The sequence below is a fragment of the Pipistrellus kuhlii genome, unplaced genomic scaffold (assembly GCF_014108245.1).
Source record: "Pipistrellus kuhlii isolate mPipKuh1 unplaced genomic scaffold, mPipKuh1.p scaffold_m20_p_15, whole genome shotgun sequence".
NCBI lineage: Eukaryota > Metazoa > Chordata > Mammalia > Chiroptera > Vespertilionidae > Pipistrellus > Pipistrellus kuhlii.
The window spans coordinates 42087772-42115648 of NW_023425460.1; the positions used below are offsets into that span (position 1 = coordinate 42087772).

At 56.1% G+C, this 27877-nt stretch overlaps 1 protein-coding gene across 1 annotated transcript; it reads left to right on the top strand.

Moving 5' to 3' along the window:
• Positions 1-2975: 2975 nt before the first annotated feature.
• Positions 2976-26353, top strand: SLC18A2 (solute carrier family 18 member A2). Its single transcript, XM_036439188.2, has 15 exons — positions 2976-3116; positions 4519-4870; positions 13723-13781; positions 14069-14152; positions 14437-14529; positions 15466-15555; positions 15661-15704; positions 15778-15838; positions 16918-17013; positions 18549-18627; positions 18826-18877; positions 20007-20070; positions 21837-21956; positions 22092-22225; positions 25138-26353. Exons 1-15 carry the CDS (start codon positions 2996-2998, stop codon positions 25237-25239), a joined length of 1551 nt encoding a protein of 516 aa, XP_036295081.1. The 5' UTR covers positions 2976-2995; the 3' UTR covers positions 25240-26353.
• Positions 26354-27877: the final 1524 nt, after the last annotated feature.

Genomic DNA, 27877 nt, shown 5'->3' on the forward strand with positions numbered 1-27877 from the left:
CACAACCTGCCCAAGGTCACTGATCCAGGAAGTAGTAAGCTGGGACCTGGGCCTGGAGCCCTTCACCAGGATGCCTGTGTGAGGAGCTGCCCTGAAAGCAGGGGTCTCCCTTGTGGAGACACAGCCCTCTTTTCCTCCCTCGCTGCACAGCAGGCAGTGGGAAACGACCGCTGTTGGCAGTTATCAGGAATTGTTTTGACTTGTAGCACAAGGATTGCAGGCATTGCTAGCCTTGACATTTACTTGACCTGGTTAAAGAACAGTCAGTAGAACAAGGAACTTACTGCTTTTGCCTAGATCGCTGTGTGTGCTTAAATATGCTGTTTGGAATGAACTTGGGACTGCAGACTTAGGTCTCAGTCCTCCCGACCCCACCTTTTCTAGTCTGTCTTTTTTCTCATCCTCACCCCCTCACTCAGGTACTGTTCGCTGTACCTCCGTGGCCCAGGGACGTGGGGGCAGGGCCTGCGTCTTTGGGTTCCGAGACTCCGGGCACGCCGGGGCCCTCCACGCATGATCCCCTTCACAGACGTCTTAGCTCCCGCCCTCTGCTCTGTCCCCTGCGCGAGCTTCCTTCTCCCCTCCCTGAGTGACACGCAAACTGCACACATCCTGGGACACGGAGTCCCCATGTTGTTGACCTACTTACCCAACCATCTCCCTCCCAGAGCGTGTCTGGAAGGAAGCCGGGACAAGGTGGCGGGAGAGCCGCCACCCGGCCGCGCTGAGCAGCCTGCAGCCCACCTCAGGCAGACATGAATAAAACACCGCTCCCCCGCTCAGAGGCCAGGCCAGATGGCATTTATCCTCAGTGGCTTTCCAAGAAAACAGCTCCTGTCCCCTCACCTCCCTCTCCCCCCGAGCCTGCCCCCTAGAAGGGCCTCCGAAGCTGGGGCTAGGTCAGGTGGGCACTAGCAGGGACCTAGGTCAGGTGGTACCTGCAGGGACCCTTACCGCGTGGCCGTGAGCATTACAGCTCCAAGCAGCCCCAAACAAGCATTCCTCCTGCCAACCACCCCTCGCTGCTTTCTTTTACTTTTCTTGTTCCATTCAGCCAGCGGTGGGCAAACTCATTCGTCCACAGAGCCAACTAGCAACAGGACAACGATTGAAATCTCTTTTGAGAGCCCCATTTTTTAATTATTTTATTTTATTGATTTTTTACAGAGAGGAAGAGAGAGGGACAGAGAGCTAGAAACATCGATGAGAGAGAATCATTGATCAGCTGCCTCTTGCACACCCCTCCACTGGGGATGTGCCCGCAACCAAGGTACATGCCCTTGACCAGAATCGAACCCGGGACCTTTCAGTCTGCAGGCCGACGGAGAGCCCAATTTTTTAAACTTAAACTTCTTCTAACGCCACTTCTTTAACATAGACTCGCCCGGGCCATGGTATTTTGTGGAAGAGCCACACTCAAGGGGCCAGAGAGCCGCATGTGGCTCTCGAACAGCAGCTTGCGGATCCCGGGGCTAAGCTTATGGGGTTATATTGGTTACATCACCCATATGGCCTCCTGGTGCTCACCACCCCAAGGTCAGTCTTCTCCCCTCACCTGGTGTTGAACCCCCTTTACTCTCTTCCTCCCCCTCTCCTCCTCTGGTAACCATCCTGCTGTCTGAGGTGGGTGTGCGGTGAGTTGTGGTTTGTTGATCTGTCGCTCTCTGTTGCATTTCCCACATACGAATGAAATCATCAGGCGCTTGTCCCTTTCCGACTGCCTTATTCCACCCAGCACAGATACCCGCAGGTCCATCCACACCGTCGCAAAGGGCACTATTTCATCTTATTGAACGACTGAGCGTGGCATCCATGGTGAAAGTGTACCACATCTTCTGGACCCAACCGCCCTGCCTCCCCAGCACCAGCTGGAGCGGAGGGGGTGGGGGTGGGGTGGGGCGCCGGGAGGGGGGGAGGGGGCGTGCCGAGGGGCTTCCCCAGGACGGTAGGGCTCCCAGCACCCTGTCCTCCTTCCCTGAGCGGGATGAGGATCGCCCAGGAGCCTGCATGACCTTGGGGCCAATTCCGGGGACCGGCCGGTGAGGATCCACAGCAGCTCCAGCCGCTCCCTCCTTGGGGCCAGATGAACCCAAGACTCCACACTCTGGCTCCTGACCCCCCCCTCCTCCCCCAGGGACTCTGACCGCCCCCCGGAGCCCCGACTCGTCCCCTCGGCGCCCCCGGGCCGGGAGCGGAGGACTCGCGGCCACGTGCGGGCGGAGCGGGTCTGGGCGGGCGGAGCCCCCCCACCCCCGCCCCGCCGGCTGCTCCGTGACGTCACGGCCGGACCCGCTAACCCGGGCGGCGGCGGCGGGGCTCTGAGGGCGGAGACGGCGGCCGGAGGCGCCCGGACGGACGGACGGAGCAGACGGAGCGCACCGCGGCCGGAGACGCGAGGTAACGGCGACCCGCGCCCTGTCCGCGGGGCTCGGGGCTGGGGCCGGGCAGCGGGGTCTCCGGGCAGCGGGGTCTCCGGGTCGCGGGAGGAGCGGAGGGGCGGAGGGGCGCCTGGAGAGGGTGGAGAGGGTGGCGAGGTTAGCGGGCGCCCAGGGGAGGGAGAGCCGCCAAAGCGCCGCGCGGGGCTCCATCCGGGCGGCCAGGGCGCAGGGCGCACCGCGCGCCCCGTCCCCCCGCGGCGCTTCCCGGGGCGCTGGGCAGACGCCGGGCCCCGGGGAGGCGGGGAGCCGGGAGCATCGCCCCGAGATCCGGGGGCGCCCCCGACGGCGCCGCGGGGGACGGTCCCCCGAGCACAGGGGTGGCTGAGGATCCGGGGGGTACGCTGGAGACCCGCCCGGGACCCGCCCTTCCTGCAGCCGGGAGGTGTGAGCTTGGACGGTGCGGGGAACCCCCATCCACCGAAGCCCCTCGCCTCTCCCCTGCCCGCAGCCCAGCCCCAGCCCCTCGCCTCTCCCCTGCCCGCAGCCCAGCCCCTCACCTCTCCCCTGCCCGCAGCCTAGCCCCTCGCCTCTCCCCTGCCCGCAGCCCAGCCCCAGCCATGGCCCTGAGCGAGTGGGCGCTGGTCCGCCTGCTGCTGGACGGCCGCCACTCCCGGAGGCTCATCCTGTTCATCGTGTTCCTCGCGCTGCTCCTGGACAACATGCTGCTCACCGTCGTGGGTACGTGTGCCCTGTGCTCCCCCCGCCCAGTCCCCACCCGACACCCCTTCCCTGGGCGCCCCACTCACCGGAGCACTGAAACCTGGGCAAGCTGGGGAAGGCGCTTTGCAAAAACACAGCCCCCAGCGCGGCCACGCCGGGCCACGGAGAGAGAGCCGCGCTGGTGGCTTCGCTTTCCTGGCGGTCAGGGCAGAATGTGCCGCCCCACACGGCCCAGAGCTTGTGTTTCCTCCCGATAATGCCCAGCCTCCCCCCTGCCTGCCCGCTGTGCCCGCAGAGAAGATTTCTTTGAAGGACTAGCCATTGTCAGAGCCCACAGGAAGGCTGTCAGACTGGTTTTGCCCCCGAGAAGGAGGCCTAGCGATGTGATGGGGCATCGAGGAGCCAAGCAGACACCCCTCCCTCCCTCGGAGAAGGAGAAGGGAAGTGGCGGTTCAGTCTGCTGTGTCCTTGGATGACTCAGGATGGAGACGGTTCTGGACCATTTTGAGAGCCATTTGCAGAGTGCTCCTTCCAGCCTTTTTCCTAGAATGGGTTTTTAAGAAACAAAATAACCCGGCTCTCATAACTAGCCTCATCAACAGCCAAGTGGTTGGCATGCTTTTCCTTCACAGTTTCCACATTTGCCATGAGTAAAAGAAAGTGTGTGTGTGTGTGTATATATATATATATATATATATATATATATATATATATATATTTTTTTTTTTTTTTTTTTTTTTTTTAATTTCGACTCACAGGGGTGGGAGTGGTCTCTCCCCTCTCCAGTCTCAGAGCAGCAAGTGGTCGGGCGTTGAGGTGATCAGAGCCGTGAGGTGTGAGGTGGGTGGGGGTTCAGCAGCCGCCCCCCCCCCCCCCCCGCCTCCTTTGCGTAGAAGGTTCTATTGTCACACACGTGCCCTCAGCTGCTGCTGTCACAACAAAAGGTTTTCCTTTCTCTCCGGAAAGCCTCAGAGATTCTCATGTGCCCCTGATAGGATGCAAACTTGCCGGCTCCCACCCAAGAGCCAGAGATGACTTCCTGCAGGTTTATTTATTTATTTTATTTTTTTCCTAAGACACACGATGCAATTTAGGTTTCTGTTTCCTTGATTCATTCAATTAAAGGTCTTTGGAGCCTCTTTCTGAGAGGCGCTGGTGGCTGACCCTGGACTCAACTTCAGCCCAGATTTTGCTTTCCCAAAGTATTCCTGGGGTGGAACCCTGAACGGAGAAACCCCAGGGAACTAGCCTCCTGGGGCGTCGTTCTCTCTGGGGCGCTGAGCAGTGCCAGTAGGGGAGGGGGTGTCCGCACCACCTCTCTGTGTCTCGTTGACATTGGACGTGACCATCCTGCTTCTGGCGTTTGCCCCGGGGAGGGTCTCCGTGCAGTCACCACCCTCCCCTTCTCTCTTGTCCCCAGTCCCCATCATCCCGAGCTACTTGTACAGCCTCGAGCACGAGCAGAACGCAACTGAAGTGCCCACTGCCCGGCCGGCGCCCACGGCCTCCCCCTCGGACGGCTTCCGGAGCATCTTCTCCTACTACGACAACTCCACCGTGGCCACCGGGAGCACCACCGGGGCCCTCCGGGGGCGGCCGCTGCCCACGGCCGGCACGCAGCCCACGGCCACCAACGCGTCCGCGGGCCCCTCCGAGTGTCCCAGCGCTGACAGGGACCTCCTGAACGAGAACGTGCAGGTCGGCCTGCTCTTCGCCTCCAAGGCCACGGTCCAGCTCATCACCAACCCGTTCATAGGGCTGCTGACCAACAGGTAGGGGGTGGCGTTTTGGCTGAAGAGTTTGTTTATGTGTATGCTGTTCAGAGCTCGTTTCCCCCCGGGATTCTGTGTCGCGTTCATCTTTTAGCAGAATCTGGGAACCAGGCTGGGGGGGGGGGGGGGAGGGAGGGAAGAAATCCAATCCTTTCTCCTTTTTGATTCGGCCCGGAGTTAATTATGATTTCCCATTCGTTCTGCCTTTCGTGGCTGCCTCTGCTGCTTAAAAAGTAAGAAAATGTTAAAACGGACCAGAGGCGGGAGGACTTGGATTCTCGTCTAAATGCCAGATTGCGTCATTGGATCCTCCCTGCCGTGCTGTTTTCCCTTCTCTCCCACCTCCGGCCCTGTCCCTCCGCGTAGAAAGCCAGGAGTCGTCTTTAGAGCCGGCGAGGTGAAGCGCCAGGAGCTGGCCAGGTGGGGGGTTGGGGAGAGATGGTCCTTTTGCTGCTGAGATGACCGTCCTGGGGCGAAGGGCGTGGGCAGTGGGGCAGGCTCGTCCCCTGCCTGTTTCTGAGCTTTGCCTGCGTGCACACAGGGGAGGCAACGGAAGCCGTTTTCCGCATCATTCTAACTAGCTAATAATGCCCACACCCTCCCCAGACTAGGTTTCTGTAAGCCTAGGTGTTCTGGACGTTTCTGGGTCCCCATTACTTTGAATACTTGTTCGTATTTCCATTGTTGGGGACCCCCCAGCAAGTCTCTGTTCAGGAGGGAATCCAGCTCGGCCTGGCCCATGGAGACTCAGGGCTGCCGTCGAGGGGAGGGGTGTCAGCTGCAGGGAGGGGGAGCTGATTCAGAGTCAGCGGTGGCGGCAGGCTGCCATGGGGACAGTGTACCCCAAAGACAGAAAAGCAAGACATGGCCGAGGAGCAAGGGCCCAGAGTCCTCCATGGGAACCAGGTCCAGCAGCATGGACAGAACCAAAGAGAGATGGGGAGGCAGAGAGGGTGGGGCTGGGGTACGGGCTGGGCCAGTCTCTAGAAGGCCCCACGTGCTAGGCGGAGAAAGGAGCGGGGTTTTTATTGGGGGGGGGGGGGGGCTGCTTGGAAGCCATCCGAGGTTCCAAAGCCAAGTTGAAGAGTCAGCAATGAAGCCGGCTTCAGGCAGGTCCACCCAGCACCCAGTGTAGACTGGGAACGGAGGTGATTACACCTGCCCAGGCTTTGGCCACGGGATGGGGTGGGAGTGGGAGGGGGGAGGGAAGAGGGGGACTCCAGCAAGGCCCTTGTTTAAATATCATTAAGCATTTCAAGAGGGCAGCAGCAGGCATGAAACCAAGCTCTGGGCCCTTCTTAAGGTGGGGCTCCGCATGACGGGGGCTGGGGCCAGCTCTGGGGCTAAGGTCCGTGAGAGAGGAGAGGGGGTACGGAGATCGCGCCCCCTCCCCCCCGCACAAGCTGCCCTCGGACACTCGGAGGGGGCAGCCGCTGTACCCATGGCGAGTTGGGCGGGAGCACATGGTCAGCGTTGGCCATTTGGTTTTCTGGACTGAGGAGGGTCGTTGAGGCGATTGGAACCATCCTAAGCCAGGCCCAGCCAGCCAGTCTGCGTGAGGCAGCAGTATGTAGCCGCCATGTAAAATACGCCAAGACCAGGAGCCCTTCTGACACTGCATCTGGTGGCTCTGGCGGGTGGCTCCGTTTGCTGGATCGTCCTCGGGGACTCCAGAGGATTGGGGGTTCAGCTCCTGGTCAGGGCATGTGCCCTGGGTGCAGGCTTACTTCCCAGTTGGGGTGGATGTGGTAGACAGTCGGTCAGTGTTTTTCTCTCTCTCTCCCTTCCTCTCTCTTGAATCAGTAGAAACGTATCCTCGGGGGAGGATTTAAAAAGAACGCATCTGGTATAATTGCAGAGAAGGGCTCAGCGTTTTGTATTCTGAGACGGCGAAGAGCTCAGAGGCTCCGTGGGAAAATTGAGGACATTATTATAACGATGCCCTGTTGTTACTGTGGGTGTGATTGTCGTAGACAGGGTCATGCTTAAAAACCGGGCTGAAGGGACGCGAGCATTCCAGCTTCTCAAATGCAGGTGGCAAATGAAAAGCATTGAGGAAGTCGTCTTCTTCTTCTCCTTCCTGCTTCCTTCCTCCTCCTCCTCCTCCTCCTCCTCCTCCCCCCCCCTCCTTCTCCTCCTCTTCTTCCTTCTCCTCCTCCTCCTCCTCCTCTTCCTCGACAGAGAGGAAGGGAGAGGGATAGAAAGTTAGAAAAATTGATGAGAGAGAAACATCGATCAGCTTCCTCCCATCCTAGGGGATGTGCCCCCAACCAAGGTACATGCCCTTGACCGGAATCGAACCTGGGACCCTTCAGTCCGCAGGCCGACTCTCTATCCACTGAGCCACACCGGTTAGGGCAAGAAGCCCCCTTCTTGTTTTGGATGCTTTGTTTATTCCATGAGGAAGAGGCCTGTTTACAACCAGGGAGCCTTTCCTCTATGGTCACTACTCCAAAGGCTTTGACTTGCAGCCCCCAAGGCTCCTGGGTGGGGCTCTTGGAAAAAAAAAACAAAAAAAGTCTTCAAGAGAAACCTATTTTTGTTCTGTGACCTGTGAAATGCAGTCTATTCTTAAGGTGAATAATCCACTTTGGAATTTATCTAGAGCAAATTTTTAAACCCTAACTGCTTCCCCCAGCTACCAAGCAAATGTCAAAATAACCATCTTTTTAGCACTTCCTTGTAACGTGGGAAATACAAGTGTCCTTGACCATCGCTGCCCGCAGAGTAATGGAGCAAAGTCTGACCCTCCAAAAGTTACCAGGATCTGTGATTCCCTCCCCCAGGATTTTCCATGCAGAGCCCTGAGTCTGAGGACTTGACGCGGTTCTGCTCAGAGAAGCGATAAACACGTCCCATTGTCCTTGGCAGAGCCTTCTCTTGTGAGCCACTGCTAGTCGTCTTCGGTGTAATTTGTGCCAATCACATCCTCAATTACCAACAAGATGGGTGACCCGTTTCCAGGATTGTAAACAAGTGCGCTTACAACCGCGCTTCGAGGTGGGTGTCTGTGTTTCCTAGTATAGAGTCGTTCAAAACACAGAGCATCGGAGCCGGGACAGAGTTTAGCAGGGGCTCTGGGGCCAGACCTGGGACCTGACAGGCCAAGAGCTGGCCGTTCGGGAAAGGAAGTGTCTGCCCAGGACCAGGCCGGGGCCCAGCCTCTCCGTGCGGTGTCTCCCCCGCCTTGTTCTTGCCACCTGCTTACTGTTACACAGTGTGTAAGCGTGGCTCCTAAGAGTGAGGAGCGCAGGTCAGACTCTCTCTCTTGCATCCACTTAGGCTCTCTCTGGTGGTCCCAGGCTGGACTGGTAAAGAAAGGGCCCAACAGTGAAAGGGCACGGGGTCCCGGGAGAAATCAGCCGGGTTTTCTAGACACGGGCCTTCCCTCACCTTCTTGGCCCTAAAAACAAAACAAAACAAAACAGCCGGGACCGGTTTGGCTCAGTGGATAGAGCGTTGGCCTGCGGACTGAAAGGTCCCGGGTTCGATTCCGGCCAAGGGCATGTACCTTGGTTGCAGGCACAACCCCAGTGGGGGGTGTGCAAGAGGCAGCTGATCGATGATTCTCTCTCGTCGATGTTTCTAGCTCTCTGTCCCTCTCTCTTCCTCTCTGTGAAAAATCAATAAAATATATTAAAAAACAAAAAAACAACTCTATCTCCAGCCACTGATGTGAGCTGGTCTGGCTTCCTAGCTTCTCTGCAGTGCTTCTGATGGGGGAAAATGAGGCTGCCTGAACCCCCAAAGACATGGCGGGGGGAGAGAGCTACCCAGAGACAGGCAGCTTGGAGCCACTCCTTCTCCGGGGCCGTGATGCTGCCGTGAGAGTGGCTTTTGTGGGCGGATGATGCAAGAGGCAGCTGCCTGCCTGTCCTTTCCAATATCAGATTAGATCAGGTCGCACACCAAACCCTGCACGTAAGGCAGCTCAGTGCCTGGAAGCAGGGTAAGGGTTCACTGGGGAGTCACTTCTCTTGGACTTGACTCTGCTGACGCCATGTTTTTACTGAAACACACGTGACCAGACAGCGAGCAGAGGACCTCGAATGGGGCAGGTGGAGCGGCCACACCCAGGAGCGCTGTCGGTGCCTTGGGTGCCTGGAGTCCCGTCTTGGAGGCGCGTGTGACTTACAATTCCAGTTTGTTTATTTTCAGGATGGCCTTGTGCGTAAAAGCGAGTAAAAGGACTAACCCAGTGGTTCTCAACCTCCCTAATGCCTGAACCCTTTAATACAGCTCCTCATGCTGCGGTGACCCCCAGCCATAAAATTATTTTCGTTGCTACTTCATAACTGTCCTGCTACTGTTATGCATCGTAATGTAAATATCCGTGTTTTCCGATGGTCTTAGGCTCTACAGCAGCGGGGTTCTCAACCCGTGGGTCGCCCAGGACCATCGGAAAACACAGATATTTACATCACGATGCATAAGAGTAGCAAAATGACAGTTATGAAGTAGCAACGGAAATAATTTTATGGCTGGGGGTCACCGCAGCATGGAGAGCTGTATTAAAGGGCCGCGGCATGAGGAAGGCTGAGGACCACTGGACTAATAGTTAGCAACCCCTGTCGGCACTCAAACACGCACCCACGTCCAAGCAATGCTCCGGGCAGGTGTGCAATGTGAAAACACCTTGCCGTGCCTCTGTCCACGCCTCGGGCTCAGAACGTGGCCCCCTGGCCTTCACGTGCCGAGCACAAGGACGGAATGTGAGTCCAGAAGGAGCGGGGCGGCCAGGGAAAGGGTTAATGCCGGGCCGCTCCGGGGCCTCCCTCCTCGGCTGGCTCGTCATTGTCTCCGTGGTCTGCTTTTTATCAGGCCGGTGACAGTGGCTTAATTTATTTCCATAGTTACCTCGTGTGTTCGAAAGCCAGTTATTTCCCCCGCAGATCGTAGCTGACATCCGGACGGCACGGAGGAAGCCACGGGGCACAGAATCGCAACTCGATCTGCTGTGGTTAACCCTCCCCGCCCCCGCCCCTACCCCCACCCCAGGCCGATCGCTGGGCCGGAGTGGGCTCTGTGGGAATAAGCGGTGACCTTCTCAGCTGCTCCGGGAGGGGGAAGCCAGCTGCCCCGGGGCGGTGAGGGTGGCGTGGCAGGGCCTTCCCGTCAGTTCCCGGGGAGCTGGCCGTTGGTCAGGGACCAGAGCCCCCGCTGGAGCTGTGTGTCAGGGACGGGGGTGGGGGTGGGTGGGTGGACACCGTGACTCCCCAGGCATGGCTGGGAGCTGAGAAAGAGAGACCCCCACCGGCTGAACCCGAGACTCTGTTTTCATTACAGAATGATTGACAAGGGGCTCCGCAGAGGGGCCTGTGGATTTCGATTATTCCGTTTATACAGACGTGCACTCCCCGAACCCCCTCTCAGCAGGGCGCTGGGAGCATTGAAAAGGGAGACATCGCCTCTTGTCTCTTCTGGTGACCGTGTGTACCCTACGCGTGCTTGCTTTTGTCCCTTCCTGCAAGGGGGGCAGGGGGGGGATGGCAGGGAGAGACTGAGGTCTCCCAGGCCTGAGGCTGGAGCTCTCCTGGTCTCCATGGCGAAGGTAAACCAGTCAGTGATGAAGCGGGGGATACGGGTTCTCCGCCCGCCCTGTCGGGTGTGTTGAACGACTGACTGCGCCTTGACTGCTTTGCCCTTTTTGCCGGGGACTCGGTCTGTGGCTTGCAGGCCTGTTCCGATCGGATTAACGGCTGCCCGGTGCTCGGGGCGGATGGCCGGGGGCTGGGGCGATAATGGGAGATCTGGTTTGGGAGGTTTGCCGCGTCCTGTCGCGCTGCGCTGGGCAGGACTCTAATTGAGAAGGCGTCGCATCCAGACAGGAGGCTGCTCGGATGTGGATGAGTAATGGCAGCCGAGGCTCTGCCCACTCAGGAGACATGGCGGGGGGGGGGGGGGGGGGGGGGGGAGGACGGGCGTTGGCGGTCTGCCCATCACTCAGGGATCGGGGCCCTGGCTGACCCTCCTTGGCGGATGCTGAGGGGACTAGAGGGTTGAGGGTGGATCCAGGAGTGTGTCTTGGTGCTGGGCTGGGCTGGGCTGCAGGGCAAGGCTGGCCGGCAATTTCTGTGGGGCAGCCCCGTCAGCGGCTTGGCCAGCATTGAAAGTGGGGGGCACGCGTGTCCGTGATGAGACCGCAGTAGCAGGGGTCTGAGGCGGTTGGCTTGTGCTGGGACCGTGGGTGAGCCACCACCCTGTCTCTGAAACTCGCTTTCTCACCCGAGATGAGGGTTTGGACTGGCCAGCCTTTGAGTGTCCTTCCACACTGGCCATTTGGTTATCCCCTGCCCGCTTCATTAAGTCCCAAAGGGATTTTAAAAGCAATAACTGTGCTTTTTTAAAAAATATATATTTTATTGATTTTTTTTACAGAGAGGAAGAGAGAGGGATAGTTAGAAACATCAATGAGAGAGAAACATCAATCCGCTGCCTCTTGCACGCCCCCTACTGGGGATGTGCCCACAACCAAGGTACATGCCCTTGACCAGAATCGAACCAGGGACCTTTCAGTCCGCAGGCCGATGCTCTAGCCACTGAGCCAAACTGGTTTCGGCAATAACTATGCTTTTTAAAGAAGACGGCACTGCAGGGCAGAGCCGACTGGCTTTAGGTGAAACTGTGGACCTTCTGTTCCACTCACCGCACGTGAACTTGTGCTCCTGTGATCAGGGTCCCCACCACAGTGCACAGCAGCAGCACCTACCTGGCCTGCCTCAGATGCTGGAGACACGCTGGTGCCCTGAACTGGGGGCAAGTTACTTCAGTTCACTGAGCCTCCGTGCGGCCATCTGAAAAATGGGACTAGAGCCAGAGATCTCATGGAGCTGCGAAGACATCACCGGCAGCTCTGCCCACTCTTTCCCCGCAGACGGCCTCGGGGACTGCCAGGGCCGGCCTCCCGGTGACAAGCAGCCCGCCCCAGCCATGTCCTGCCAGGGGACCTGGGCCAGTGGCCAGGCTGCGGCCTTGGGCGTAAGAACCCCTGGCATGTCCACAGCTTCGCACACATATGGACGCGGTGTTCGTCCCGGGGCAGCTGTAAGGATTTTCATGGTCGGTTCTTCCCCCAGGAGCAGAGCACAGTAGTGGCTGAGAAAGAGGAACTGCCTGGAGCGCTGCTCTCTGAGCCTCCGGCAAGTTTCCTTCTCCAGGGCCCGGAGCGCAGAGCGGCCGGCGCCGGGCTAATGGAGGCGAGAGAGGCGGCCACGGGATGGCCATCTGAACGGCGGTTCAGAGCCGGTGTCTCCTGGCTGGAGCAGGCTCGGCTGCCTCACCTGTCTGCCTTGAGCCCCGCTTTGTGAATTGCAAGCTCTTCTCAGGTCCCAGTGGGGGATCTGCATGGGGTGTGAGAGGGAGTCTGTCATGATTTGAGGATGCTCTTTGGTTTCCGGATGCACATGAAGCACTTTAAAAAAAAAAGAGGGGGTGGGGGGGGGAAGAGAGCGTGACCAGGAACTCTGTTGGGAAGGTAGGGGAGTTTGCAGGGAGAGCCCTGGGCTGGACGGAGTGGCCTGGGGTGCAGTCAGCCAGAGGACGTCTCACAGGCCCCTTGTTGGTGCCCGAGTATCCGCACATGTGAGATGGGCAGGCGGCCACCGTCCTTGTCCAGTCAGTGAGCTGCTGGATGTGAGTGCTTGAGGACTGAGTGAGTGAGAGCTATGCCTTTTAGTCAAGTCCAGAGCAGATGGGCCCTTCTGGGCTGAGTGACTGGGACTCGGGGCTTTTTGGTGTGGGATCCAGGGCTCGGGGGCACGAGGCCTGGAGGTGCTCCGGCTGCTCTGGGCTGACGCGGACTCCCAGAGAGAACGGCTCAGCCAGCGCCGCACACCGTCTCAGGGCGCGGGACCAGGAAGCTGCCTGCACCCTCGTGCCCCATGCAGGTGGCAGGGACCAAGGTGTGATAACCGCTCCGCCTCCTGGGATGAGGGAGGCGCCCTGGTTGCATCCAACACTCACTGGGCTCTGGGAGGTAGGCAGCGGTGAGCTCCCTGGGAAGCTCGGGCAAGACTTCCTGGGCTGATGGCAGGGCCGGGCGTCCAGCCGGGGGCGAGGTACAGAAAGGCCAAGGTCTTCCCACCATGCCACCTGCCTGGTGGCAGAGCCCTGGATGGGCTGTGCTCTTAGGGAGCAAGTAGGACATAGGGTTTGTGCTCAGAAAACGGGGCCTGTCTTTCTCCGCTGGCCTCCCTGACACCTCTTCAATGGAGGGCAGTTGCCTCGCTGGCCGGTCAGATCCTGGAATCACTGATCGCAACTGTGCCTTCGGAGAAGCTCTAGCGGCGACTACCATTAAAGATAAATAATAGTTATTGCCGAAACCAGTTTGGCTCAGTGGATAGAGCGTCGGCCTGCTGACTGAAGGGTCCCGGGTTCGATTCCGGTCAAGGGCATGAACCATAGTTGCAGGCACATCCCCAGTGGGGGGTGTGCAGGAGGCGACTGATGGATGATTCTCTCTCATCGATGTTTCTAACTCTCTATTCCTCTCTCTTCCTCTTCCTCTCTGTAAAAAAATCAATAAAATATATTAAAAATAATAATACTTAAAAAACGGTGGAGCCAGGGGCCGTATATTCGGGCCGTGCCCTGGGCTGCTTTCCCATCTTGTGCTAACATTTATTCCAGAGAAATGTCTGTCCGGGCCAGGCAGTCGTAAATGTATTCACACTCGGAGACAGTCAAACACGGAAAGGTCATGCAGGAAGCGCCAGCTGTATGAGTTTTTAGGGAAGTTGACCTAGCGCTTACCCGCCGCTCCCAGAGGGCGCGGGCAGGAGAGACGCGGCTGAAGCCTTAGGCAAACACGCAGCAGCCTCCGGAGGCCCCTGGTGGTTTTTGTTTTGCAGAATCGGCTACCCGATTCCGATGTTTGTGGGATTCTGCATCATGTTCATCTCCACCATCTGTAAGTGCCTTGTGTTTGCCTTCAGGGCATGGGGTCACAGGAAGGGGTCTGATGGCCGTGAGCCCCGAGTTGAGAACCCTGATCCCAGGCGGGGGCGGGGAGGTGGGTAAAAACTGCAGAAAGAAATTCCTAGAGGGGGGTGTCTTCTGGGCAGAAACAGGGTGGTTCCTGTGGAAACAACCCCTTGGGCTGAGGGCCTCAGAAATGCCTGTTGGACCTGGTTCGGTTGGTCTCAGTGGCAGCCGCCGGCCCTGACCCACTGGCCCGGCCTGGCCCTTCTCCCGCAGTGTTCGCCTTCTCCAGGAGCTACGCCCTCCTGCTGATCGCCAGGTCCCTGCAGGGCGTCGGCTCCTCCTGCTCCTCGGTGGCTGGTAGGTGTGGCCGTGCCCCAGTAAGTCTGTGCCCGGGGGTCTTCAGTCTGTCCCAGGAGCATTGCCCCCTCCCCAGCCCCTACCCTGCGAGCTGGGTGACTCAGGGAATCAAGGTTTCGGGGTTGGGCACTGGCCGTGGCTTGTGGAGAAGGTCCCCGCTCCTCGCTAGACCCTTCTTGGTCTTGTGTTTTCATGAATCTGACCGGGCTGGGCCTCTCCCAGGACCAGGCTGGGGAGGGAAGGGAGTCATGGGTAACTGTCTCGGCGTTTCTCTCCCTGCGCAGGGATGGGCATGCTGGCCAGCGTGTACATGGATGACGAGGAGCGAGGCCACGCCATGGGGATCGCCCTGGGCGGCCTGGCCATGGGGGTCTTAGGTGGGTGAGGTCCACGCAGAGGTGCGCCGGCAGCCTGTCTGCGCTGGACAGCGACAGTCCCTCCTCCCGGACTCCATAACTGTCCCTTTTCCTTCCCTGCTCTTGGGGAGCCTTCCTGACGGGGGAGGCCCTGGGCTCCTCCTCCCTGCCTCTACCCGCAGACTTGCCCCGGGGGGACCTTGGGAAACCAGCCCCAGGCCTCCCAGGCCCAGGCGTACAGGAGGCTGGACCAGGGAGGTCTGCCAGGATCCTGGCTGTCCGCTCACACGTCGCTGGGTTAACGCTGAGAGGACCTCCCCGCCTCGGAGTCTGGACCCCCAACCCCACCTTCCTGCCTGGCCTCCCAGACCAGGGGTGGTATCTGCCCCCCAGAGATCGGGGTCCCCTCCCCCTGAGCCCGCAGTCCCTGTCTGTGCTGGTGCTTAAGGGATGGAGGTCCTCGCCAACCAGGATCTCGCTCCCCTCTGACCTTCACTTTGGGGTGACCCTTCGGGTCTCTGGCCCGTGTCCCCGATGCGGGGCCGCTGGGAGGATGTAGCCAGGGCGCTTGGCTGGATGCAGAGTAGGATGGCCACCGCCAGCAGCTCCTAGAACACATGTGTCGAACACAAGGCCCGCCAGGCCTTGCAATGTGGCCCGCACCGCGCTGTCATCACTGCACTCCGCTGCGTTTCCATCACAATGACAGTTTATGACTGTTCAGTAAACCATTCGGCCCGCGATTTAGGCTGGATTTTAGATTTTGGCCCCTTCCCTGATTGAGTTCGACACCCCTATTCTAGAACAAAACAGAGCGCGAAGCACGAGAAACCAGCGGCCGCTCCTTGTGGGGGGCGGGGGCGGGGGCATCGGCCGCAGCTGGAGGATCAGCTTGCGCTCGCGCGCGCTCTCTCTCTCTCTCTCTCTCTCTCTCTCTCCCTCCCCCCCCCCCGGCAGTGGGCCCCCCCTTCGGCAGCGTGCTCTACGAGTTCGTGGGGAAGACGGCCCCGTTCCTGGTGCTGGCCGCCCTGGTGCTCCTGGACGGAGGTGAGTCCCCGCGTGGGCCGTGGCCGTGGCCGTGGCCGTGGCCGGGACCTGGGCCCGGGTGCCGAGCGGGCCTCTGAGCGGCCTCCTGTCTCTCTCTCCCCGTAGCCATCCAGCTCTGCGTGCTCCAGCCGAACCGGGTGCAGCCGGAGGTGAGCCTCGGGGGCGGGGGGCGCTGTCCTCGCCTCGTCCCCTGCTCTGACCCTCGCCCCGCTCTCTCCCCAGAGCCAGAAGGGAACGCCGCTGACCACGCTGCTGAAGGACCCCTACATCCTCATCGCCGCAGGTGGGGCTACCCCGCACCCCCGTCCTCCTCAGCCCCGGGGAGGGTGGGGGGGGGGGCGAGGACCAGCGTTCACGTAGCGACTGGAGATACTGGGCTGTGCAGAGGCACGAAGGACACAGGGAGGGTGTGCGTCGCACCAACGGCTTCCCTCCGTCACTCGTTTCTGACGCTCGGCCAGCTGCCGGAGTAGCTTTTCCTTTGGGGCAGAGGCGTCTGCGTCTCGGAGGCCCCCGCACCCCCAGTTTGTGGTGGGTCGTGCCTGCTCTGCGCTGGTGGCAAAGGCCGCCCCTGCTTGGCCCTGACCTTGCGGAAGGAGTCCGTGGCCTCCCTGCGGGCGTCTGGCTGGGGTTCTCACTCACCTTAACCCGGGTGACCAACAGCAACAGCGGGCCCGAGGGCAGACCCCGAGGGCGTCCCGCCCAGCACAGCGGCCTGGGCGGGAGACTCCCTGTGGCCAGAGGAGTCTCTTGGCCTCGTGGGCCCAGAGGAACTCTCTCGGGGAGGGTTCCTTCCTTAGGAAGATCTGTGCTCGGTGCAGCATTCATCCAAGCGCCGACCCCTCAGGCCCATCCCAGTGACACAGGCCTGGGCTGCCCGACAAGGGGCCGGTCACATGCTGCCTGGCCTGGATTTGGTGGTCAGCATGGTGCTTGGGGTCAGGCTGGCGGTGGGGTGGGGGGAGAGGCAGGTGCAGCAGCCTCCGTTGGCCCGAGTCTGTGTGTGTGTCCGTGACCTCACGCAAGTCCCCTCCATTAGCGATCGGAGCTCCCGTTCTTTGTTCGTAAGTCAGGAAAGTTAAACCCAATGATCTCGAAAGTTGCCTCCAGTTCCAAACTCTGGGAATCTGGTTGTAATAATAATAATATTAATATTAATAATAATAATAATAATTAATAGTAATACCAACCCTCTTCACTGTTGCCTTGGTCCACCATTTCCCTTCCTTACAAAAGCAGGAAAAGCTCCGGGCCTCCAAGCTGCTGGCACTGGCCGTGGGCACGTGTGGGTTAGCTGTGCTGGGAGGTGCTTAAGGGGCACTCGGGCCTCAGACGCCCACTCACCCTCTTGCTCCCTCCAAGGGTCCATCTGCTTTGCAAACATGGCCATCGCCATGCTGGAGCCGTCCCTGCCCATCTGGATGATGGAGACCATGTGTTCCCACAAGTGGCAGCTGGGTAAGGCCTGGGGCGGGCGGGCTCCTGTGTGTCTGGGGCTTCGGTCCCCAGGGCGGGTCCATGCCCGTCGCCCTGCCGAGCTGCGGGGCCAGGATGACGGAGGGGCGTTCCGTGCGACACTTCACGGGGTCAGAGCTTAGGGGCTCGGCTGTCTCCTCATGCCTCGTTGCCAGCCCTGAGCGGTGTTCCCAGATTTCCTTCCGCTCTGGTCCCCAGGGGAGGTGGGGCCCCAGTGTTTCCCGGGGTTTGGTGGCCGTGGCTGGGAGTGTCCTGCAGGGGCTGTGCGGTGCGCCTGGGCTGAGATGTTTTGCTGATGGTTTGATGTCTCCTCTTCATTGACTGGGGACCCGAATTGGATGTGGCAGCCCCTGCCCAGGGCACTTACGATGCTCCGTCCTCTCCCCCCAGACACAGCCTGGGGCTGGTTTATGGCCTTACAGTCAGCGAGAGCCCGGGCCATCTGGCTAGGTAGCAGGCCGCTTCGGTTCCTCAGGAGACCCGGTGGGCTCAGCACCCACGCCAGACGGCCCCCTCTCCACCGGGACAGCACCCCTTCCTCGCTCCGAGCGAGACTTGGTTGCTCAAGGGAATCGCTTTGCTCCCCCTGCTCTGCGCCATCTGCAGTGCGGTCTCTGCGGCCAAGGCCGCCTCTGCCGGAGCCCCGCAGGCCCCTCTGCGCCTTGCTGGGCGGGCAGCCTGGCTGACAAGAGCAAGGACCCAGTGCCCAGCCCTTCCCCGAGCCCGGGCCGCCCAGCCCTCTCTGCTCAAGGTCCCGACCTGATGCCTCCCCCATCATTGCTGGAGAAAGAACGGAGATTTGAAATCAAAGCAACTTTTTTTTTTTTTTTTTTTTACTACCCTGTTTCCCCGAAAATAAGAGTGTCTTCTATTAATTTTTTCTCCCAAAGTTGCGCTAGGTCTTATTTTCAGGGGATGTCTTATCTTTCCATGCAGTAGGTCTTATTTTCGGAGGACGTCTTATTTTCGGGGAAACACGGCAGGTGTGTGCAAGGCGCAGAGTCTAATCTGGTATCCCTGATTTCAAGAAGAAACACTGGAATTTTGAACTCTCACGAGTCTGAAAAACCATCTTTCCGAAAGAGGGTTTCCTGTTTAAATAGTAGGGAGGAGAGGGAGCTGCTGGGGACAGATCCCCTGGTAGCTGAGCCCGGTCCGCCCTGGGGCAGCCTCCGGAGTCTGCCTTCAGTCCTACAACGAGGAAGGGGGAGGAGGGGCCCTGTGTGGGGCGCCAGTGCCCTGCCCTGGTGCGGGTCCACGTGCAGACCTCCCCGCCAGGCAGAGATGGAGGCGCCGATAGAGAAATGAATTCCGCGTCTGCAGCGTCTCCGCAGCGCTGTGGACGGACGAGCCGTGTGGGGTCCGGCCGGCCGGGCAGCCGCCGGATATTAGCTGCCCCGTGCCGGCCCCCGGGCTGCATCTCCTCGGCTCTCGTCGCCACCAGCGGCGGCTGCGATGATTAGTTTTCCCGGCGCGCCCGGTATCCGTGCTGATAAGGTGTCCCTTTCATCACACAGGCGTCGCCTTTTTGCCAGCGAGCATCTCTTATCTCATTGGAACCAATATCTTCGGGATACTCGCACACAAGATCGGGAGGTGAGATGCGGTGGAAGCAACGCTCCCTGCCTTCTCATCACCCCATTCTTTTTTAAAAAACACACAACAATGCTCTGTGTCTCTGTCTTGGCAAAGACAAGCAGTTGCTGCGATTTCCACTGAAAATGCAGACGGAGGAGGGGGGCGGGGGTGGGGGCAAAAGGCACATGGGTTGATGGCGGTTGTTGCTGTTCACAGGTGGCTCTGCGCCCTGCTGGGGATGATCATTGTGGGGGTCAGCGTTTTATGGGTGAGTAAAAGGCCGCAGTTAACAAGTGGAGATGGTCAGTAAGGAGCACTTTCTGCTTTGGGCAAGAATCACCAAGAAATACTGTTCAGCCGTTTTGAAGCTTTGCTGATAATGCATTTTCTTACATCTTTCATTTTCTTCCAATTTTTTTTTTTTATCATCTTAGAAATTTTGGACAAGACTCTCCAAGGGATGTATTTTCATTGAATGCCAGTTGGGAGTTGTTATATCATTACTAGAGGCCTGTTGCAGATATTCCTGCAAGAATAGGCCCTCCTCCCCTGGCTTCACTCCTGGGCCACCCCGGGTCCCGCAAGTCTTCGCTTCTGTCTGGAGCACCACTCCAGTAGCTCCCTCCACCGCCCTCTTCCCCCTCATAGGCTCTGCGCCTGCCTATGCAAATTAAGCTCTATCTTTGTTGGGTTAATTTGCATACTTACTCTGATTGGCTGTGGGCATGGTGGAGTGTTGGTTAGTTTGCATGTTTCTCTTTTAATAGGTAAGATATGTCACCCACCCCTACCCCCATCACCTTAAACGTTACAATGTCTTAAGCCACATGTGTCAAACACAAGGCCCGCGGGCCAAATCCGTCCCGCCAGGCCTTGCAATGTGGCCCGCACCGCACTGTCATCACTGCACTCCGCTGCGTTTCCATCACGATGACAGTTTATGACTGTTCAGTAAACCATTCGGCCCGAGATTTAGGCTGGATTTTAGATTTTGGCCCCTTCTCTGATTGAGTTCGACACCCCTATCTTAAGCACTTTAGGGTGCCCTGGAACAATAGCAAGATGCTTTTTTTCTAGAATAAAACATCATCTTCCTGTGGCCAGGATCTACCCCAAATGGGTTTGTGGGTCCTTGCCAGAAAGGGAGTGTGGACCAGGCCGATCTTGCGCATTGGGAGTTGACCAGTGTTTCGGGGTGATCTCAAAACCCATTTCGGCTCCAGCTGGAAAGATGGGAGGGGAGGGTCTGGCTCTCCCTGAGCCTACCCTCCTCCCCGCTGTTTCCTTCGAAGGGAGCACACGTGCCCGGCTGGAGACAGCATTTTTGGAAGACTTCCCAAGCTAGTATCAGTTGCTTATCACGTGATTTTAGTGTAACATTCCATTTCCTCTCACAGCTTCCTTTTGCCCAAAGCATTTATGGACTCATCGCCCCCAACTTCGGAGTTGGCTTTGCAATTGGTAAGACCCAGGAGCCTGGCACCTCCACTTAAAATGGTCGTTTTCCCCCGTCGCTGAGAAAGGTTTCCGATCACTCGGGCTGACCCTGAACTTTCTAGAAGCGTGAGCGCAGGTTGTGGGCAGCCAAGCCCAGGACAGCCTGCAGACCGCCCACAGGAAAACGCCTGCTTCCACGCACGAGTCATTCGCTTCCAGCGTTTTCAGAAGCTTGGTGTCTGCAGGCGCCCACGCACCTCTGGGCAAACCAGAGCTCCCCCCACGCAGGGCCCTTTGGGCTCAGACCTGAGAACGGGTCTTCTCTGATGAGCCTGGGGGACCAGGCCTCCCGGGGGTTTTGGTGAGATTTGGTACAGGACAGGTGGACCGGTGCAGCAGGAATTTTCACGGGCAAACGAGACGCGCCCACGTTAGGGAAACCCCGTTAGTATTTCGGATGAACAGTTGACGCGCGTTTCTCCTTTGGAACCTGTAGATCGATCACGACACAAATCAGTGCTGAAGTCGATCGCAGGGAAAGGCAGGCAGGCAGGCATTCCCGGGTACAAAGAGAGCGGGAGCCTTGGCTGGCCCCTGGGACCAGGCGAGGCCCCCTGAGCGGAGAGGTGTCCTCCCACGTGCCTCCGTAGCACCTGTCACCATTGGAATTAATGTTCAACCCGTTGATTAGCATCCAGCTGTCTTGTTCTCCTGTGTCCCCACACCGTGCACGTGCTCGGTGATCAGCAGACACCAGTGAAGGGAGTTTCCCTCCTCCTCCTCCTCCTCCTCCTCCTCCTGCCCCTGGGGCTTGGGGGAGAGGGAATGAGTGGTTTGCTGGGGGCAGTCACAGACGCGGTCTCCCTGGTCCGTCACGGCCAGGCCCATGGGATAGGTGGGGAACCGATGTTCAGAGGGAGAAGGCGTGACTGCACTCAACCGGCCAGGGATTTGAACCCAGAACATGTGTTTGTTTTGTTTTTAAAAAATATATATATATTGATTTCAGAGAGGAAGGGAGAGGGAGAGAGAGATAGAAACATCAGTGATGAAAGAGAACCATGGATGGGCTCCCTCCTGCACACCCCCCACTGGGGATCAAGCCCACAACCCGGGCACGTGCCCTGACCAGGAATGGAACTGCGCCTCCTGGTTCATAGACTGAAGATCAACCCCTGAGGCCTGCCAGCTGGGCTGTATTCACACTTCCTGTCCCTGACTGCTCAGGAGACCAGAAACTGGACCACTGGTCTTGGTGGTGGTAGTGTTTTATGATCCCTCAGACTCCTTGTTCTGAATCCTCCTGACCCTGCCCCCTGTGTGGGGCCAACGTGTGCATGGAGAGGAGACTGGGTGAGGCATGTAGGCGTGTCTCCTCGTTGAGGACAAGGGACGAGTGGACCAGAAACGAGTGAACCGGGGAAATAGCAACAGGAAGCAGGTGGGGCTCCGAGGGCTAGTGAGCAGCAGCCGCTGGCTCTGGAGAACGCGGGAGAGCCACCAGAGGACTGAGAGCCCTCTGTCGGAGGACAGGCTACCTGGACAGTGAGGACGAGGTGAGACAAGGCAGGGAACAGGCACCTGGTGGACTGGTCCAGTTCCCACCCCCTCAGCTGCCTCCCGTCGGCCTTCAGCCAGAGGTGTGCTGTAGGGAGTCTGGCTCAGGACGTGCGGGTGGGGAATTGGCCAGAGGGGGAGGAGGCAGCAGGGATATGAGGTTAGGACCGCCCTGACACCCATCCCATCTTCCGTGTGCAACCATTCTCTATGGACTGTTTTCTGGCCCACAGGCATGGTGGACTCCTCCATGATGCCCATCATGGGCTACCTGGTGGACCTGCGGCACGTGTCCGTCTACGGGAGTGTGTACGCCATTGCAGACGTGGCCTTCTGTATGGGATACGCGATAGGTAAGGCGCCGGCCTGACAGAGCCACCTTTTGTCTCGGCACGACAGAGCGCGCCCACCGTAAACCACCTGAGCCTTCGCCCCTCTCCCTGGCGCAGCGTCTGCAGAGAGCTCACCCCATTCTCTGTCTCCCCAAGGTCCTTCCGCTGGCGGGGCTATCGCGAAGGCAATTGGATTTCCGTGGCTCATGAGAATTATTGGAGTAGTTAATATTCTTTTTGCTCCTCTCTGCTTTCTTCTTCGAAGTCCACCTGCCACGGAAGAGAAAATGGTGAGAAACTTGGGGATGGGTTGAAGTGTTCCTTGATCATTGAAGCACCGTGTTTTGGATCCTTTATTTACTTTTCCTTTGCAGACTTTAGGTTTTATTTTGATTTTTATTTTATTATATACTTTTTATTGTTGATAGTATTACAGATGTCTCCTATTTGCCCCTCCCAGCCCTTCTCCCCTCCCCTCATCACCCTATTGCCCCAGTCCATGTCTGTAAGAATGTAAGTTCTTTGATTCATCTCTTCTCGCCCCCCATCCACATGTTGAGGTATGTTTCTTCCTTCTAAAGTATGTTCCTGCTACTTTTGGGGGGAACTCTCCAAACATAAATGGTAAAGAGTTCCTTTTTAGTTTACACCACATGGGACAAGCTACTTCCTTTACTGTAATCAAGCATTATGGTTATACATTTGTAGAGTAAAATTACTTCTGTACGTAGGTAGATTAGCAGTCAGTAGACTCTTTTGTCAAGGAAATATAAACATGGGGTCATTGTCTGGTTCTTGAACATCTGGAAAATATGGACATCAGGCTGGGCACACCCGCACGTCCTCCTGCGCATCCTTCTGCGATCAGCCGTTGCTGGTGCTGATCGCCTTTCTCCCAGCCCTGGCAGCTTTCCGTGAGAGCGGCGGGGGCCTCACTGCCTAAGGTTCCAGAGGTGGTTCTAGTGCAGGTAACAGGCCCTTCGGGGGGGGGAGGGGGGAAGGCTGTATATGCCCCTTCGGGCACACATCTAACAGTTGAAATTCATAATTTCCATGACCAGAATCATAGCCACAGGCAAGATAGAAGGGGAAGTGTTCTTCTTTTGTATACTACGTTCAAAGTTTATCAATTCCGAGTTTGAATTTGAAATGCATCAGCCATTTTAACCTTTCTGATCAGCAAGCATAGCTGGAGGCGGTGGGTGTTGCTGCTCTGTGTTACATGGAATGGTGACAGACACTCCTCTGGCTAAAAGCAGAGGCCCTGAGGTTAGGAGTGAATGGAAGAGAGCAGGCGGGGAGGTGGCCTGTGTGGTTCACAAATGGATATGACGTTCGCTCTCTCGCAATGTTCTGCTGGGAGCACAGCCCGAGTTCTCTCTGACGGAGCTGACGTGGACCTGGGTGCTTTGGCTTTTCATGAACTGCCCTTTCATGATTTCCCCCAAACAGGGGATTTAAAGACAGACGCAGACCCTCACGTTAGGTGCCATGCAGCCTGGATTAGCTTGGGTTTTGTTTTGTTTTTTTTGCATTCATCAATCTGTTCAATATATTTGAAAAATAGATCTAGCACTATGCCCTTTATTATATAGGATTTGACTTGGTCATTTAAAAAGTATTTTTGTTGATTTCAGGGAGGAAGGGAGAGGTAGAGAGAGATAGAACCATCAATGACAAGAGAGAGAGAGAATCATTGATCGGCTGCCTCGTGCACGCCCCACACTGGAGATCGAGCCCACAGCAACTGTGACCTCCTGGTTCATAGGTCAGGGCCCAACCGCCAGGCCACCTGGTCTGGCTCCCTCTGTCTGTCACTTTGAATTGCTCATGACCCGCTAGACTCAGAGAAGAGGCATGGAGGTGCTGAGGAAATACTCTGACAGAGGCCCCCTCTCTCCCTGCCTCTTGCTCAGTCAGCGACCTCTCCACAGCCCTGTACGTGGGTCTCTCCAGGACTCTCCTCTTTTCCGGCCTGGTTGTGAAGGTTCCCTTTCCATCTGTGCTTGACGGGCCCCAGCACAGGACTTTGCCCAAATCGGGCTCAGGAAGTTCTCAGTGCAGCAAGGATCTGGTTAAGGCTAATCACCAACCAGTGCCTCTGTCACCCGGAGACAGTAAGACTCCTGGGGGAGAGGGAAGGGCTGGCAGGGCCCTGGAGCAGGACTGGCACCTCATAGGGTTGTTGGGGGGGATTAAAGGAAAGGATCCCACAGAGGGCTCAGCCCAGGTCTGGCACCCAAGGAAGTAAGTGCTCAGTCATTCTTGCTCTTAACCCAAACCTCTGACTTCGGTCCGTCTCATCCTCCCTGTTTTCCCTCTGTGATGTGAGAGCTTCCTTTTGCTGGTCAGACCCTTGATCTCCCAGCCAAGGCAGCAGACGTAGGTCAGTGGCTGTGGTGTTATCATTCCTTGGCAGCCTGATGGCTTATCAGGGGCGGGGAGGAAATGGTGAGGCCGGAGGACCAGTGGGTGCGGCACAAGGTGCTTGCCTGGCCAGCTACTGCTCTGAGAGCCGCTGAATGAAGGCTGGCCCCAGGGCTGCTGAGGGCTGCTGCTGCTCCTGCAGTTCAGCCAAGGCTTTAGCTCATTTAAAAAGAAAAATTCTGCAGGAAGTGGAAGCATGGTCTTAGTACACTGTAAGGGTGGTCCCTAAAGGTGGTGGGAATCAGAACCCGATTCACAGACAATGGAGGCAATCCAGTCCATCCGGGGCGTTTCTAACACCAGAGCTGGCGTCCTCAGGCGAGAGCACGTCCTTATGGAGTGTTGCCGCGTGAAGTCTGCAAACAGGTTGGATTGGGAGACCTCCAGGGACCATCCCTCCCCCAGTTCCAAGATTCTAAGTATAACTTCCTAAACCTAACCTGCATATGCCTTTTGTCAGAGCTCACAGGGTCCCCCGAATCCACTTAGTGGCCCTGCAGTTAGAATGAAAATTCTGGGGAGACCCCTTCTGGGATAGCCTATTCCCGAAATGTTCACCTTGGAGAACTCCAGGCTTTCTGGGCCAGGAAGCTTGCAGTTGCACCAAATGACTGTTGAATAGTGGGTGGACCCATCCACACGCGCGCCCGCGCGCGCGCGCGCACGCACACACACACACACACACACACACACACACACACGTAAACCTTAGAAATGGTTAAAACCATCTTTCTGAAACGGGAAGTTAATGTATCTGCCCTTTGCTCTCTTTTAGGCTATTCTCATGGATCACAACAGCACGGTTAAGACAAAAATGTACACTCAGAACAATGTCCAGGCGTATCCGCTGGGTGATGAAGAATCTGAAAGTGACTGAGACCCTCAGAAGTCACCAGAGCATTTCGTCGTGTGAAGCAGTGTTCCCCGTGCAGTGACTCGTACAGAACCGTGTTAGTCGCCCCGCACGCCCCCGGTGAAGCCTTAGAACCAGAGGTCACCCTTTCTTTCCCGTGGGTATGGTCGATTGCCAAGAGCCTTATAAAGAAAAAGCAGCTTTTCTAGGGGTTTGTATAAAGTGTTGAAAACTTTATTTTATGTATTTGATTTTATTAAATATTATACAATATATTTTGACGAAATAGATATAGTGTAAATCTATAAATATTCGAATCCAAATCAGATATAATTTTTTAACTTACATTCACGAACACTTGGGCCAAAAGAAAAACCAAAACACCCCAAAATCACCTTATATTTTTTCTGAATATTGGTAATCATTGTTTAAAACTAAAGTACACGTTATCTCCGAGACACTTCCGACAATAAGACACCAGGAGGAAGTCTGAACAACAATCAAGTAAGACAACGTTTGGTTATGTAGTGACGCCTAGAGTTATTCAACCTGTTGTTATCAATGTATGTATGAGTTAAAAGCTAGTTATCTCCAACGCAGAGGACAAGAACTGGAGGCAGTTACCGTTTGGATTTGTTGGTAAAACTTAGCTGGCACTAGTTATCTATATGTAATCGCCTACCTGGAAACAGCTGGTTGTAAATTACATGTTGACATGTCATGTGGTTGGCAGCGAACATTGAAGCCAATGAGGGGGAAAATAGCGAATGTTCTGAAAGCAGAGAAAAGCATCTAAACGAACAAGTGGACGCTTCCCCTTAAGATAAATGGTTATCTTGATGAAGGAACATTGAGGGTAGATTACGCAACTGTCAAGGTTGTGTAAGTATGGCAAGACATATCAACCTCTAGTTCAAGGTTAGGAAATAAAGGAGAAAAGCTAATAGCTGCTATGACATGAACAAAAAAATCAGACTATATCATCTTTGACCTGTTTTGGAGGTCGTCCAAGTGTTTTAATTTTGAGTTGTCTGAAACTATTCTTTTCTAGACTTTTGAAAGTGGGTCACATCAATGTGAAAAATTTTAAATGAAGATGAATGAAATGATGTCTTGAATCATGTTACAAAACCAGGTACAAGTAATAGGGTAGTCCAGACACCCCCCCTTTCACAGGCAGGAAAAAAAAATCAAACATCTGAAAATGTCTCTGTGTTACTGTCGTCTAATGCTATGTGATGTCGTTTCTTTAAGCATGACATTGTCGTGTTTTCCAGTGTAACAGCAAATACTGTGTTAGTGAACACTGTCAGTTTACACCAGGTTTTATATGAGATATGATTGCAGTGGTGATAGTGTGGAATGCCTCAAATACTACTTGTTAGTTCTGTAGTTCTGTCATTGTAAATGAAAATCACCTAATGTTGATTTTTCTGTTAAAAATTGTTTAACTTGAGCGACGAGGAACTAAGTACTGTAAGAGAGAGGACTCTTCAGCCTTTTAATTCTCTAGGAAAGTTAGCGGATGCTGCTATTCCATCTGCTTTATGGAGCTGTCCTGTGGGCCTGAGAGGGATCTGCAGCCTGGCTGTCAGGTGCTGTGAACTGGAAGCACACAAGCTTCCCGCTCACTGATTCACACTGGGCAGGTGATGCCAGTGGCTTCTGGAAGGTGCTCCCGAGGCGCATGCCCATGGCCCTGAGGCGGGTCCTCCACGCCCATTGAGGAGAACCTTCAAAAAGAACGTGGTAATAACCACAGAAGTTATTCCTACTTTATTTTTGCCTTTAAGATTGGTCTCCTCAAAAATGACTGGGAAAGGCATGCCTGCTTACTGATCCTTAGGGATAACTTAAAAGCTATGTGGAATTTTTTAGAATTGTTTTAGGACCAAAAGATACCAGTTTTATCTAACAGGAAAAATGGGGAGTTGCAGGGTCTTTTTTGTGACTTAATATTCTGGGGTTAGCCAAGACAAAAAAGACTAAAAAAAAACAACTTATGTATGTCAGAACAAACATACAGCTCTGAGTTTCTTTGAGCAGAGGTGGTTTGGTGAGTGTGTACCTGGCAAACAGATACAAAAACTGTAATGAGGTAGCGATGAAGAGTCAATTCTTCCTTTTGACTGCCAAGCGTACCTGCCTACGTCATGTGTTAGCTAGTTTACGTAATAAATCTTCTGAACACTACTGTGCCTATTTGTGTTCCTTTATAAACCAGACATTATCCTTGGAATCAAATACATAAGGTATTGTCTTGACTGTTATTTAATTAAAAACTGTTCTCTGCTTGCAGGCATCAGGTAACTTCCTCTCCAGGTTAGTGAACCACACATTTTGGCTTTGAAAAGTGTTTTAAATTGAAATATGTTAACTAGTCACATGTCGTCAGTGTGGAAACATGCAGTAAGTTATCCTTGCGTCTGGAAAGTTGTATTATTTTCCTGATTGCCAATACATTTGATATGAATAACTAAACTATGTGGCCATGTGACACAGTGGGCCTGTGGCCCCAGGTCCTATAAAACTTACGATGTGCATGTGTATATCTTTTAGGGGCGAGAGTCGTTTTAATCAGCTGTGTAAGGGGGTCCATGGCTTAAAAAGGATTAAGGGACCACCCCATTTTTTAAAAGAAAGCTATCTCAATTTAGAAATA

Coding starts and splice junctions, on each gene's coding strand:
- SLC18A2 (XM_036439188.2), top strand. CDS start 2,996: ATGGCCCTGAGCGAGTGGGCGCTGGTCCGCCTGCTGCTGGACGGCCGC. Junction 3,117..4,518: donor CATGCTGCTCACCGTCGTGG/GTACGTGTGCCC, acceptor TCTTGTCCCCAG/TCCCCATCATCCCGAGCTAC. Junction 18,878..20,006: donor TGGGGGTCAGCGTTTTATGG/GTGAGTAAAAGG, acceptor TTCCTCTCACAG/CTTCCTTTTGCCCAAAGCAT.